This window comes from Cydia pomonella, chromosome 6 (genome assembly GCF_033807575.1).
Source record: "Cydia pomonella isolate Wapato2018A chromosome 6, ilCydPomo1, whole genome shotgun sequence".
Lineage (NCBI taxonomy): Eukaryota > Metazoa > Arthropoda > Insecta > Lepidoptera > Tortricidae > Cydia > Cydia pomonella.
This window is the reverse complement of record NC_084708.1, coordinates 21,652,428-21,668,857: the sequence shown is the minus strand read 5'-3', so window position 1 is coordinate 21,668,857 and position 16,430 is coordinate 21,652,428. Positions and strand designations below refer to the sequence as shown.

Below are 16,430 nucleotides of genomic sequence, written 5' to 3'. Positions count from 1 at the left end.
CCTTTTACACAAAAATCCATATTCTACTTGAAAACACGCTTTAATTTCTGCTTTATCATGCATGCAAAGATCAAAACACAAGGAAAAATTAAACGCACTCGACCGAATCTCAAGAGGTCCTTGGAGGGCTACCGCGAACCAAATTTCGTCTTTCGCCATTTCCACCGCTCTAACTATATTGAAATGACAAAGATGAAGTTACATGAATTTCGAATTTCGTCGTTGGCGAAAAGCCCCCAGGGTTCTATTCCTGAGCTTTTCCGCATCGTTATGCGTTTAATTTTGCCTTGTGATTTGATATTTGTACTTATCCGTATTTCATCCAAATCCTTTTCCTTAAAATTACACTTAATTTGTTTGAGACCAAAAGTTCTCCAATATTTAAAACCCCAGTCACTGTATAAATTAATCAACAAACTATTTTCTAAACACCCATCTACTATATACAACATTATCTACACAAAAAGCTAAGCAAAGCATTACTTACCCATTTCGGCATCTCGTACATATCAGCGGAGCGGTGGTGGTAGTTTATCACCACGACGGTCAGAACCACAGACGACGCGACCATAAACATGATCCAGTTAAAATATGTCCCTGTGTACAAGAAACTGTTGAACGAGGGTGTCCCTCGCTTTGGATCCTCGCTGAAGATGTGTGTCAGTGCTTTTATGTTTCGTGGACATATTTCTACTATGTGTTTTGGATTCTTATTCGGGGCAATAACATCGTATTTAATAGTGCTGTGATGATATCAATTAGTCAATATTTCCCGGAACATATTCTTGGCAATATTGTAGATTTGCAATTTTTAATAGTGCTGTGAGTGAGATTATTTTGGGAATATCGCAAGCAGAATTATTCTTTTGGGCAATATTTCCCAGGAGAAAAGTACTTGGCTGCATCGTGGACATGGCAGCACAAAAGAGCTCACAGTGCACATGTGCAACTAGATTCTAAACAATCACAAGCTACTACTTTCGGCTTCTACGCCGTATTTTCTACACATGGATAAGCTAAAACAATTACTCACCCATTGAGGCATCTCGTACATATCAGCGGTACGATGGTGATAGTTAATGACCACGACGGTCAGTACCACCGAAGACGCCACCATAAACATGATGCAGTTAAAATATGTCCCTGCACATAATAGACCATCAGCGAGTGGCTAAAAACCTCTCATTAGCTACCAAATTATACGAGTGTTACGTTGGGACGTTCTAAAATACTCGCTGCATTCTTTAAGCAATATTGAACTTAGGAATCATAATATACTCGGAATGTTGACGATGGGCCAGTCAATTACATCGGCAATATTTCCAAGACTATTGCCAAGAATTCACTAGGACAATATTGCCAAAAATGCACACTAATTTCGACTGCATCGTGGTCATGGTAATAACAGCTAAACGACATGAATGAACATGATCCTAGAACTACAATCGGCTAACTATCGCTCGTTCTACAACGACAAGCAAAGCGGACTCACCCACTGTGGCATCTCGTGTATGTCGGCGGTGCGGTGGTGGTAGTTCAGCACCACAACAGTTAGCACCACCGACGACGCCACCATGAACATGATGCAGTTGAAATACGTCCCTGAACATAAGGGCACTGTTACACATCCCAACAAATGATCCCACCCAAAATATCACTACCTCTGACTTACATTCTAACAAAGGCATATTCAGATTTGTTGATTTTATTAATTTCATTTTAACCTTAGTTGTTCAAGCGCTTATGAATAAATGCGAATGTCATGAACTAAGATTAAAATCATATTTTCTACATTATTCCACAAATTTGAATATACGTTTTCTTGTCCTTTGGTTCCACGCGACAACGCACAGCGTCACGCAACCGCAAGTCGTAGGAGACGCTCTGGCATGGCAGTCACGTTGTCGCGATAAGGATAATTTGTAAAACTATTCAGCCTGTCGTATACTACTGGAGTGCTATAACTTCAAATTGAATTCGATGACTAAGGATGAGCTGTTTCAACAAAATTTGCAGCAGTCATAGACAGAGAGCATTTTTATTGAACATCACATGAAATGGCAGAGTTAACAGAAAAATATATAACAACTAAAATAATTTATGTTTATTTATTTAAAACAGCCCACCCTAGGTTACTATAGCGATTGAATAAGCTAAATAATTTACTTTGGTGAACTTGTTAACTATTTACCTCAGTAACAAATTAACACAATAATCAAATCATTAACAGAGCTCCAGTGCCTCTGTGAATTAAAATCCACGAGGGTTTGAGTAAAATTACATATCAATACCTCTCAGTGTCAGGGGACGGAACACATATAAAAATAACGTTACGTGCGGGAGAACGGGTTGGAAAATAAAATCGCGCAATCTGGAGCTGGGGATAAATCCAGCACGTATCGTCAATTTTAATCAATTTTCACTGGACTTAATTAATAATAAGTAGTCGACAGCAAACAATGATACACAAAATTAATTTTTAACATGCAGAAACGTCTGCGAACGATGCTATTAAGCTTAGAATAAATTTAAAAGTGGAAAAATTACTGCCTTGGGTGATACTTGAACTCAGATGGCAGAGCGCTGGTGTATCTATCCAGAGGCCGTCAGTTCAAGTAGCCCAAGGCAGTATTTTTTTCACTTTTAAATTTAATTATACACAAACTATAAAAAGGTAACTTATATTTTAACAATGTAAAGTACTTTATAACTTAACCCAAACTGAATTAGGCAATTGAAAGAAATTGTTTGATGACCGACTAACTATCGTAAGTGCTTTTGAAGAAATTACACATGAAGAGAATAGAAAAATTTGAATTATCGCAGCAAAATACCAAAGCAACACTTGAAAGTGGCATACTGTAAGAATTAAATATTTTTCAGTCAGATGTAAATTCACAAAAACACTTCAGATTAACACACAAGGATTCCCTAAATTTAAAATCACAATAAGTATGGTTGTAACCAGGGAAAGGATAAACACAAGATGAAAATTATGCGCTTATTGTGAGTTTTAGATAAAATTAAACTATTTAGTATAGATTCTTACGTCTTTATAGGTACGTTCTACTACCGACATTAACGTCATGCTATTTAATAGTTCATGCAGTGTATTATGTTTTTACTGATCTATAAATATATTTGAATGAATTTCTAAGTACCTTCTTTTGAAAAAAGGAATTCCTCTCTAATAAAATGTTAATATATACACCTATTGGAAAACTCCGTTTTAATTTTTAAATAAAACTAAAATAATAGTTCAAATGCAATCATAAAAAAAATACAAATCGACTGCAGTTTCGAACTTCGCCAAATCTCTTCTAAGATCCTGATTGTATCCTGATTGTAACAACCACAAAATCCAGAAAACTTTCTTTTGAAAGTAACAAATCATATCCATTACTAATTCTGATCAAAAACATGTTATTACAATCAAAAGTCGTCTTCAGATAATAAATTATACATTTATCGTCCATTTAACTTCTTTAATATTTATCTATTTTTCGCGTCTCAATTTTAGCTTCCTTGGCTAAAAAAGACAGCTTTTTTATATTACCACTTCTTTTAAACAAGTAGTTATTTAGCAATCTGTAGCCAGATCTTCAATGGTTTAATACCTTAAATAAATCATTACATACTACATGCATTTAACAAGCTTTTACGCCAATCTAGATTTTTAATTTCTAGGTATTTTAATAAAGATGTTTTACTTAAACTACGGATAAAATGGTAATAAGCAATAACAAATTTTATATTAAAAGGTCATGATTTAAATTTTAAGGTGATTTGTTGGTAAATTTTATTTAGATAAAATATATTAAAATTTACGCAAGGTAGAGAAGGCTTATAGAAATGAAAAATCTAGATTTGTATAACAGTATGCAACTATATTAAGCTGGAACATTATCAAAGGAACTGAGAACAGAACCGCCTTAGGTTATCTGGTTAGTGCCTTTGTTAATGCACCAATTTACCAGTTAACGTTTATGAGGTCCTTTTTCAAAAGTTCATTATTTCTCATCTGTGTCGATGAATCATTTTATCAACGTAGACAAAGGAGATATATGCAATAGGAAAAAATGAACAAATTTTGAAATAGGACTATCTAGTTATAGAGGACAGAGGCAGACCAGAATTTAAAACCTGTCGTTCGGTACTTGGAGGCTGGACCTTCGCAACCCGTATCCACTTTGTAGCTTAACACGTTTAACTTTAAACTATTTAAACTTTCCTTTAAAAGCGACAATCCTACAATCAAAAGCGTATTAACACATTTATTTTTAAGAGGAGAGTTGTCCTTTAGATATTGATTAAAACCCACATGCGATTCTTAAGCCACGTCCGAAAATCAGGAAAAATGTAAAGTAATTAAAGATGTAAATGAATTATGGGCAACTAATAAGCACAGTTTAAATGAATTGAATATTTTAAGACATTACAAGAAGATTAACTTTACTAGAATCCTGGAGAGATGTACAGAAGATAAGATTAAGCGCGTTAATGCAGTTTTATCTGAAGTGAGGCCGAGCGTTAGATTGCAGACCTCAGGAGTTTTTTGTTTTAATTTATAACAGTTTACTGGCAAAATCTATAATTATAGCCAATAATTTAAGCAGAAATGCATTCTATTTATATGTAAGTGTTTAAAGAACGGTCAGAGGAATATTTTATATCTGATTACCAAAATATGTAAAAATAAACCTCAAAACGCATTCACTATTTATGAAATTTAATTATTTTTTAGTCACGTATTAAAGCAATAAACTTTTTTGATCAAACGCGTTGGCCTTCTCACCTATCAGGGGGATGGCCTCTGACGTTTTTGTGATAACGTGCCCCACCAATAGAGAGAAAACTGTTTGCGACAGGAGGATCGTAACACCTGTAAAGATCAATATAATATTCTATGAAAAAGAAAACTCTATATAATATTGTTAGAGGTATGTCCTCGTAGAAACCTCGAGAATGGGAATTCCTGTTAGTGTGCTGTCGGTACAGGAGCTCAAGTAAAATCATAAACAGAATTAAGTAAAAATCATGCAGAACATTTAGAATTATTTTTAAACTACTAATTAGTGTTTAAGTAGTCTCGTTTAGAAAGGTTTTTAAAACTACCACCCTCCAAGTATCCGGCACACTGCATATCGATTTTCTTATTCTTAAACATCCAGTACATATAGGTGAAACATAAAATATGACGGACATGGAATCGATTACGTGAAGAAAGTGTAAAAAAGGCAAAAGGTGTAACATTTAATTCATAATTTGTGCAATTTACTTACCTTAGGATCCGTATATACTTATACCAACGCCAAACTTTCATGCCATGCCACTGGTTATTGTAATATAATTTTTTTTTAAATATTTACCTATAAAAGTATTTAACTCCAAAATAAATAAAAACAGTATACTCCAATAATAAAAATACTAAATCACGAAATCGATTCCAACCATACTTAAAGAATAAAGTTAAAAAAATACTGGATTTCCAGACATTTAACACAAATGTGAAACACCAAATATATTGCGATATTCAAAGCGAAGCACAATTAGGTAAACACATTGATGATGACATTTATGTCGGTAATCAAAGCATAATTAAACCTCTTAACAACCTTTGATGCAAAATTTATTAAACTATAACTTTACACACGTAATTAACTCCTTGTAATGTTTTAAAATAACTATTAACTTGAGTTTATTTATTAAATAAATGATAGCTAATAAAATTGAAATAAATGTGAAGAATGAAATGAAACCAAAGTGCCGGGGCATGACGTGAAGAATGAAATAAAATAAGGATCAGTGGGATGGGGCAGCATGGTTGTTGTGTGGACAGTGTACCTAACAAGGGAATCGCGTCGGAGACCTGCGGCAGGGTCTCGGCTACCAGGTTGAGGAACACCGTCAGCGATAGAAGAATAGTGACTCCTGCAATCAAAGACAATGTTAACAACCCTACAGAGGCCCTCAATTCTCACAGGGCATTATTAAGGCTCTTAAGCCTACATGTATCCTAGCAGTTCCCCGATATCTTGTGCAATCTTGCATGTCCAGCCTAGTTTGCATGATATCTCAAAAGTCACTTTCAATACACAACTCTCCAAACCCATCCATATTCTGTTTCTGTGCTATATGCCTTATTCCTCGAAAAGTGGAGCTGAAAACACAATTATGCATCTAATCCAAACTATACTTACCACACTTGGGGTTCTAGTGTCAGGGGTACTAACATAGACACACAGTCATATCACAGCCTAAACACAATCTAATTTTTCACGCACACTGCTGCCGATATAATTTTAAGTAAAATCCTCCTCCTATTACTTGGAAGTAATCCTTTTATCAGGCACTAAAAGTGATAATTGAAAAGTGACATAGCAGCAGCAGATTGCGTGTGTTACTTGTGCCTACAGTGCGATACCTATTAGAGGCACTGCGTCCGATGTCGAAGGCATTTTTTCCGCCACGAGGTTCAGAAACACGGTCAGCGATAATAATATCGTCACACCTGTCGGCATTTGCCAGAATTATAATAAATATGACAGTTCACTAAGTATATTTTTTTATTTCTTGTTATCGTAAATCCCACACCCATGCCTCTTAAGTCAGTTTCTATATTAGACCATTTTGAATCCATCTTATTCTATTCTAGTTCTTTTACTACATGTTGAGCATTTTTGTTGACTAATTTTATTTAAATATAAACATCTGATGATGATTAATTATAATAGAGAACTGTCATGCAAAATCCTATGTTCATACCTAATCCCATTATCTAAGAAGGTTTACATATAACTTAAACTAATTTAAAAATGATACTGACCGAGTGTTAGTTTTTCTCCAGAGTCTGGTGGAAGAGTGAAGCCCAGGAGAGCCATCGAAGAGATAAGGACACATGGAACTATGAGATTGAAGAAGTAGTATAACGTTCTTCTTCTTATCATGATGGTAAAAGTCACATCCACGTACGGCTCTGGACAACACGCATATGTTATCGTGTTCTTTTTTCCTGGCATACCTGTGAAAAAAATAAATAGAAAAAAAACATATCAGTACTTAAAACTTTACATACATAGAAATATGACTAAATCGCTTGAAAACAAAATAAAATATACTGTAGACTTTTTTAAAAATATTGAAAAACTCACCTATTAAATACCACTCTCCATTTGTAATGAAGTCGGACAAATCGCCACCATTCTCATCCTTAAGCACCAGATCCAGCTGTCAGAACAAAACATGGTGAAGTCCCAAATATCGTACATTCTCTTACGATGCACTATCTAAGGGCTTAATCCGGGAACCAACCATGCAAAACCATGTACCATGTATTTGCATGCTTAAGGAGCTCTCATGAAACTGGTTCAAAGGGAATGTGAGATCCTCGAAGAGTGTGCAGCTACGGTACACAGACTAAAGGGATGCAAAATCATGCTGAGAGAGTACAGATTATAACTAAAACACTGCCATACGGACTACACCGCAAATATCAATATTGAATACAGGGAATAAAAAATAATAGCATATAGGTAATAAATTCCATGCCGAAACTGTTCGCAAAATAATGTCAGAGAATGATCCACATCGTGCAAAAAAATACACAATAATGCTTTTGTGTAGAACTTTTAATGAGTAAATTCTCATAGGTATGGATAATGTAATGATGTAACAAAATTATATAAACAAAACTCAATACAAATGACAGATAATCAGTAGCTAATAAGGTTGCAAACATGTGAACATAAATTATAATAGCAGCACATAGTTGTTTTTAAAACAGGTATATCATGAATGCTATTGCTATTTTTATTAATTTCAAGATTTTCAGAAAAGCAAGACAAGTTAACAGCTTCAATTTTATACCACTTGTTAAAGAACTCTTTAAAACATGTATGTGCTACAATCGTAAGTAATTGAATGTGGTTTTATATTTTTTACTATAGGTTATCCGTATGGCAGTTGAAATCTCAATATAATCGCTTGTAAGAGTGCTTCGTGTGAAGTTTTTGCTCCATGCAAAATAGTACATACAAAACGTTTGGGATATCCAACATCCTTCTGGTTTCTCACATGGTTCCCTTCATTATCAGCCCTACTTTATATCCTATCTTAGCCTTAACAAAAGACTGCTGTTACACCTGTTTTGTAAACTAATGTTATTGAAAGTGCTTAAGTTCTATAAAATGCAACAGCAGCTGATAACGCTTTAGCTGCGGCACGTAAAGAAAAGATTGGGGTAATCGCAATACAAACGTTTGCGTATGGACTCGAACGGAATGGGTTCGAGTAGACGCGCAAACGCACGGTCGACGCAGCTAAAGTGTTGCTCACTATTCTATACCTGGTTGCCATCGTAGGTCCAGCTACCGAACTTCATGTCACAGTGTTGGTCGTCGAAGGGGAACCACGTGATGTCTATCTTGCATGTGCTCTTGAAAATGCCCGGGGGCACGTACAGGCAACTGCCGTTGTTTCTGACCACCACATTGGTCTGGTAGGTCCCGTCAAAACCCTCATCAGCACTAACAAACAATGGTATACATTGAAAAACAGATCTTTCAACTAAACGCCGATCGGATGTGAGTGATTCTGTGTCTTAATGTCTTTCCATATATCCTGAGTAAGATGTACAGGTATTTTCTTGTAAGTTCTTAGCTAGGAGAAATTATTTCTCTCGCTCCAATAATACATTTTGAACTAAGTCCACGACCCTTCATCGACCCTTTTCAATCCGAAACAAATACTTAAAAGCTTTCTTTAATGAATAAAAGGGCTCTTTAAATTTCAATAAGCCCTTTTATGAGAGACGCCTTCGTAAGGATGCTTGGTTTTATATTTTTTCTTTATTTAGAAGGTGTGCGGGCGTTAATTGTGCGTATTGAAGTTAGGCCAAAACGTTTATATAGATAAAATAAAATATCAAGCGTTTATGATAAGTATGCTATAAAATTGCTAAAGAAAGTTGAATGGAGCCATTTAATTAATGCATAAAACATATTTTATCTTCTAAACTAATGTGTGTACTAGTTCTTAAAAGGTGTATAAAATAGTTTAGTATTTATAGTAAGTGTTTAGTATTAAATTTATAGTGCTTCGGTTTCATCGGGGACCATTTATATGCTGCCGACAGTGATAAATAAAACGTTATTTTAAAAACACTCATTTATCACTGATACCGACAGGAATCATCCTCTCGCTCCACCAGACCATGGACTAAACGGCACATGAATCGTTCTTTCATGGCCTCCACTGCGAAACTGTCAAACGGCCCGATTCGAAGAATGATTAAGACACGTTTAAGATCTTTGAAAGATCTTTAAAATAACGATAACGATTCCGCTGTGATCCCAATAAGATCTATCTACGATATTTCTAACGCCAAAGTGACATTAGTTGCACGAATCGAGCTGCTTCTGTCACGACAAACAAACGATATCTAAATGAGAACTTATCTAAACCAGAACTTATCGTTATCTTATCTTTATCGTATCTCATTCTTCGGATCGGGCCGATGGACGGGTTGAGAAATGTTACCATTTACAGAACATTATCAAAGGAGGTCTGACAAGCGAGACGACGATTGTGGTGTCTCAAATCAGCGACTAGCGTGCCATGTACTTTTAATAATATTTAGGTGTGGCAACACTGAGTAGGAGTATAAATCCTCGCGGACGATTGTTACTCTATCAAAAAAAAGAAAAATGGTTCGAGTACCAATCGTCATTCGGGCAACCCTCCTACTTTGTTGTCACTAATTTCAAAAATAAAAAGTTAGTCGGTTTATTTAATATAAAGAAAAAGTTATGATTATTGAAAGTGCAACCATTTTTATTTATTTAAAAGGTTTTCAACGGGTTAACGCTGTTCGACGAATAAAGAGTTTTTTTTATTGGACGATGTTATTGTACTCTATTTATTGGCCGAATAGCGCATTTTTATAAAAATTAAGGAATGGGAAAATGCTTTGGTGTTCATTTTTAACTACCTACTAAAATTAATGTAAAAACAAATGTCAGATTATCATCAGTACCAAAAAACACAGTTAATAATAGAAATTAAGTAGATAAAAATACACGATTACAGAATTTAAAACACAATGTAGGTACTTAACTTTAACACTTTTCCCTTCACAGTCATGAAATCCTGTTTAGTACGAGGACATGCCAAGTACTCAAATAAATAATGCAAAGCGAAGGATTAGCTGCTTACTGTTACCATGGTTACCAGTAAAATTTGACACTGGGTTAACGGATTAACCCGGGGTTAGTAGGATGGTGCAAGTGGCACTTAGAGCATACAACCAATTCCCAGTCAAATTTAAATATTTAACTAGTACGTAGGTAAGTTCTTTATTAATTAATTAACTGTAAACTATTTTAATACTATCTGTACAATAAAACCTGAGCATTTAATTCAAAGCTACTTTAATATACTTTTCTCAAACTTGCTATGAAATGATGACATGACTTACGTCAAATTAGGTCCGGAAATACTACATACTCGTATCAGGTGCGAAGGAAGATCCCTATGGGTCGAAGTGTATCCGCAAGGGCCCCCGGTAATTAGAATCAGGTGCGATGAATAAAGATAATATGTAAAGGAATGTCATACTGCCTTACACACCTAGGACTGTAAAGCAACCTTCTTTGATTTTTTAACGTCAAATTCTGACACAACGTCTTGGCATCCAACCATCAACTAGCTTCAGTTAGCTTGGTACGGTGATTTGTTGTGCATATTCGTTGATAAGCAACGGCGGTGGCGCATCGCGGAGGCGCGCGGACCCCGCTGGTAGAGTGGAGGGCCGAGTAGGTCGCCACAAAACAAATTGACTACAATTTTTTGTTTTAATAGCAAGTTTGAGAAAAGCACTATACATATCTCGGCGAGAAACGGGGTTGCCGGCCGCGTATCTCTATCCGGCTTCGCTACGCTCAGCCGTATATATCTACTTGGCCTGCAACCCTACGTTTCCCGGCCTCTATAGTAATGTACTATTACAGCTCATAGAATTCCGACGCGAACTCCACGAGAAAGCGCCCCCATGCCCCCGTCGTCTCTGATGTTAACACATTCGCACTTGCGATGACAGTTATCGTATAACAACAATAAAATATTCACGAACGCCAACGCAAGTGGCATAACTCATGCATTGTACATTATTATTCGTAGGACATTGCGAGCGCGTTAGCTGAATGCTTATTACCCAAGACGGTTTCCTACATTTAATATAGCAAAATTTCAAGTGAGATTCAAACATATACGCCAAATTTACATAAGTTTATTTTTAGGCGCTATCTTCAAACACTTGGTGGCTATCAAACAAATTTTTCAATTCTAGTTTTTGGACAGTTTAAGAGGGAAGTATAGCACGTAGGTACGCGTCCATTTAAAAAGAGAAAATGGTTTTTCCACTTCTAAATATTTTCCATTCTCCGTTCTTTTTTAGTATGTTATTGACACAACGAACTACTAGGATACCCTCTTTTTCAAAATTTGCAAAAATCGTTTTTTTTTTTCAAAAAAAGGTAAATTAACCTAGAATATATTATGCTGAAGCGATCAAAGTGATTTGTTAAGATTTAGTTAATGGAATCCGTTTTCTACCGAAATGGAATTTCATAGAAAAAGAATCTTTATTTCGTTAGAGTCGCAAAGCTAGTCTTCCCTCTTAATACATATTATGCGTTTTAATATTGTCACTGCAGACATCGCAATCAATAAACCACTTGCAATTTTATAAACTAGTTAACCGGCAAAAAATAAACTAATTTTTGCTTGGTACGCACTGAAACTTATCAAATAATGTGCGCTGTGCTTCTTGGAAAAAAATTGCAAAATATTCTCAAAATTTTCTGGAAACTTTCATGAGAAAATTATCAAGCTTTCCACTTAGAAAGTTCCCATTTAATATTTCCGTTACACATTGGCGAGATTTCAAGTGACATAGAATCGTAACTAACTTTAAAAAAGGTTTGGCAACTAACGGGCAAGAAATCAGAGAACATTTCATTTGAACTTTGCAATTTTTCAAATTCTCTTCGGCACATTACAAAAAAATATTTGCCCCAGACTTGTTTAAGTACCTAACTACAATTCAATTTCGTGTTTCTGAATTTATACTACAACACTTGACCTAGTCTAGTATCACTCAGAGTTTATACCAGTATTTATCAACTAACTAGTCTTTTTACAAGCACGTAGTTGAAGCAGTTTAGTTAGGAACTCGTAACTACGACAATTTGTCGTCGAGGCAAATCTCGCGCCCACTTGTAGAGCGTCCAACAAGTCCTTAACTGCTTAATCGTCGCTACGTAACTATTTTAGGTTGAGAACTAAAATTCTATTAAAAATATGTATGAAATGGCCTTTCAGACTTTTTTAGTCAAAGACTCGATTAAAAAAAGTTACCGTGCAGTTAGAACTAAATGCAAAGAACTGACGGGAAAATATTTTTTATCATTATATTTCTATAGATATCGTTTGTATAATACGCCCTGTACAGCTACCACCAGCTTGACACGGACATATTCGCTAGAGTGTATGTAACTTACTTTCTATGCATCTTGCAAATTAGTGCGAGCGAGATGTATATAAAGTAAGTTACGCAGACGTTAACGAATATGTCAGTTTGACACTAGTAAGTTTGTCGTTGTAAGGCTACTAATAGCTTACGTAACTCTAATCGACTATGCATTCGTCATTTTGTACCTGTCAAATATTGAATGGTTACTAGTAGCGACCTTAACGTTCGCGAGGCCCCAGGCGGCTCTTGTAAAAATCTGCTTTGCGTGGCCCTTTTAAACATGTGATCGGCTTGATGCGAGGCCCTCGCCACCGCGAGGCCCCGCGGGCGTATGCCCAGCTCGCCATCCCTAAGGCCATCACTGATGATACATCAGTAATGATTAAACTATATTCGGGCCATACACATTTTATTGTATTATTAACGCGTTTGGCTCTTTCCTGTCACATCCCAAAGTTAAGAGAATCAATAGCTAATTTTTGAAGTGCACCCTCAAGTGTACAGGGGGTTACATTTTTTCAGTCTTTGAGGCCCAAATAAGAAATACATAATACATAAATAGTTGTATAAAGATTGTTGATTGCAGGATTGTTTGTCCGGATTGTTAAATTTCAATTTTTTCCCCACAGAAATGACTTTTCTCCGAAAAATGATTGACCCATTTACTGTTATTAACTTTCTCTGCTTAAATTCAATGTAACAAATGGCAGCAAAATCATGTAGGTATACAAAGTCAGTTCAAAAAAGTAGTTTTTCCCAAATGCTTAACAGCCTAATTAACTACTGGCAGTATAATATTGTGCCCTTGTGTCATTTAATGCATTACAAGACGAAAGATACAAAAAGCACGAAACGAAAAAAGGAATGATATATATTTACTTTTTTACCAAGTCTTATAACGGACACTACTTACTCTCCACCTTTTTCTCAGAGAAACTAAAGCAATAAAATTGACCCGTAAATAACCAACCTCTTTTAATTACAACGACAAAAAGCCTCGGAACAAAAAGACGAGCAATTGGCCCGAGATTAAGTGGAGATAAGTCTTTGAGGATGCGAATTGAAAGCCGAAGCCGAAAGCCGAGGGAATCTCGTGAAGGGTGCTCAGCAATACCTTTCGTGTAATAGTGTACGGGGTAACCACTCCGAGGCTGGCGGGCCGCCAAGAGTCGGCTTGTATCACACCGTGTCGTAAAGCCTTTTAATGGAATGTTAAAAGGGTTGTGTATCACGTGTGCCGCGCTGGATTTTCTGTAAAGCTCTAGATTTAACTTTGACGATGTGCCAACATGTTTTAGTATGTTGGACCTAGTGTTGGTAGGAACTCAAATTTTTTGAGTCTAAATTGAAGAACTCGACTCGTTTTTACGAGACTCAGAGCTTAAAAACTTCTGAGTCTTTTAAGTCCCGAGTCGAGCCCTTTATTGAGTCTTTTTTAAGTGTAACATAAAAGGACTCTCCGAATAAAGACTCAGTCAACAATTTCATAGGTTTTACCTAAACTACAGTAAAGGAAATAGGCGTTATTGTATGAATTATGTTATGTACATCCATGAATTTTACATAAAGACAACGCATTTCGAAGTTATTTGTAAACAAATTACAAGTTCTCCGAAAAGCACTCAAGTCTCTACAAAAGACTCGGGACTCTAATAAGTCGAAAAGAACTCGAGTTTCGTTTTAATTATAAGAGTCTGAAAAACTGAGTCGAGTCTTAAAGCAGAGGACTCAAAGGACTCGAGTCTTCTTAACCAACGCTAGTTGGGCCTTGGAAATATAATAATCTTTAAATTGCGTATTTATTGATTAAACGGCATATGTTTTTCTCCGCAATATATGATGATAATCTTTGATATCTATTTACGATTTTTGCTGAGTTTCTCATTACAACTGAGGATGTCCTTGGCTATTTTTACCATCAAATAGAAAACAAATAATCACGGATAGGACTAAGTGAAATTAAATAAACTATAAACTACCTATCAACTTATAAACCTTAGAGTTTTCGCTTATAAAACCTACAATGAAGTATTTTGGTTAATTACCTTAACTGTCTCTTTCAAATATACTTACTAAAAAAACCAGCTAACATTGTTTTATGTGCATTGATACTAACTAATTAGAACTCATTTTTAACAACAATGAATTATTATTTTCGCAGATTGTGAGGAAAATTTTCGCATCAGTACAAAAGGCTTCATGAATAACGTACCGTCATGAAAGTCTGTGCAATCTACAGTTTATAATTATTTGTCCCTATCCGTCATTTTGACATTTTTGTTTGTCAGAAAGTGCCAAAATGTAACAGTGGTTTGTAAGCGGTTGCTAAGTTTTACGAATAAGGTGGGTAAAAAATAGTTACGGCCCGATTCGAAGAATGATTAAGACACGTTTAAGATCTTGGAAAGATCTTCAAAAGATCGATAACTAAACGACATGCCAAAATTGACGTTTATTTCGATTCCGCTGTGACTCCAATAAAATCTATCTACTATATTTCTAACGTCAAAGTGACATTGGTTGCCCGAATCGAACCGCTTCTGTCAATTATACGACATACAAACGATATCTAAATGAGAACTTATCTAAACCAGAACTTATCGTTATCATATTTCATTTTTCGAATCGGGCCGTTAGACGGTGTGATAGTGGCACCGCTAGGACGGGTGAACACAAGCGAGATAGTAAACAACGAGTCTGTTACAATCCGTAAGTGATTTAAAAGCTTTTCATAATCAAATGCCTGGCAAGCCTGCTCGGCCAACGTTAGAGCACAGTTTAGACTGTTCCCTATATAAAAGCACTAATATGCTTGTGCACTGCATGCAATATGGTAAAGTACTACAAGTATTAACCTTAACCTTTTGAACGCCAAGAACACCTAAAGGCGTCGTTACTAGTCGTGCCCGCAGCGCCTAAAACAACTATAGGTGTTATGGCGGACGCTGACAGCGTAAGTAACCTTCACACTTTCGAGTAAGGTTTACATAAGCTCCCTTGTGCCCGGGATCTTGGCGTTTGAGTGATGTTTGTGTTTATGACATAAAGCGGTTTAAAAACGTGCCATAGTATGACTGATATGGACAATCAGAATGTTTATAATCAGAAATAAACCAATTTTTTATTTAATAAAATATTGCAACGGCACCGCACCCATCATGAGATATATATGAGAAAAATTGGAGTAAGGTAAAAGTACTAGTGCTCGACGCTGCACTAGTCACCGACATGGGTACTTTATTTCATGGAAATATAGGTTAAATTTGAACAACGTAGATTTTTCTGTATTCGAACTTAATCCTTGTCACTTTGACATAAAGTGCCCATGTCGAGTACTAGTGCAGCGTCGAGCACTAGTACTTCCACCTTATTTTAGATATTTCACTAATACACTGCTCCAAGTAAAATTTATACTGCTGTACTGTTTTCGACGTTTGATGAAAGATACTGCAATTAGTTACAATATAATTAACAAATTACACCGATAGTTATATTCTCCAGTCATGGACATGGCGACATTTCTTTTCAAACAGATATCAATTAATGAAATATCAAATTAAAGCAGCTCTATAAATACTTTTTATAGTAAAATGGTGCCAGTGCTTAAAATTAATGTTAAATACTTATTTTAGGTTTTTTTTTTTACATTTATAAAGGATTTTACGCATCGTGCGCAGATTTTTATATTTCATAACCTTAAGTTTTTGTCATATTTCAAAAAGTCATGTTCACAGTTTTGCATAGAGTATTTCTCAGATAACTTATCAGTGGACCAAACTATGCAAAACATAGACATACAGTGAACATGTAAACGTCGACTTTCATTAACTTTAATTAACAAAACAACGCAACGTTGTAGTTAGAAACACGGAGCCGCGGTATTGACAAATTTGACAATATT

The 16,430-nt window shown here is 35.6% G+C and overlaps 1 protein-coding gene across 8 annotated transcripts in view; it reads right to left on the bottom strand.

Moving 5' to 3' along the window:
• LOC133519278 (neuronal acetylcholine receptor subunit alpha-7) overlaps positions 1-16,430 on the bottom strand; it is a 185,110-nt gene that overhangs the window by 17,919 nt on the left and 150,761 nt on the right. For 4 of the 8 annotated variants that reach the window (XM_061853290.1, XM_061853293.1, XM_061853289.1 and 1 more), the window contains exons 5-9: positions 8,345-8,525; positions 7,152-7,227; positions 6,827-7,021; positions 5,845-5,931; positions 1,493-1,602 (exon numbers count right to left, since the gene is read on the bottom strand). In XM_061853290.1, coding sequence (XP_061709274.1) covers positions 1,493-1,602; positions 5,845-5,931; positions 6,827-7,021; positions 7,152-7,227; positions 8,345-8,525 — 649 coding nt within the window. Of the gene's footprint in view, positions 1-487; positions 598-1,492; positions 1,603-4,795; positions 4,883-5,844; positions 5,932-6,826; positions 7,022-7,151; positions 7,228-8,344; positions 8,526-16,430 lie in introns of all 8 variants that reach the window. The other 4 variants (XM_061853291.1, XM_061853294.1, XM_061853297.1 and 1 more) reach the window with 3 other exon arrangements.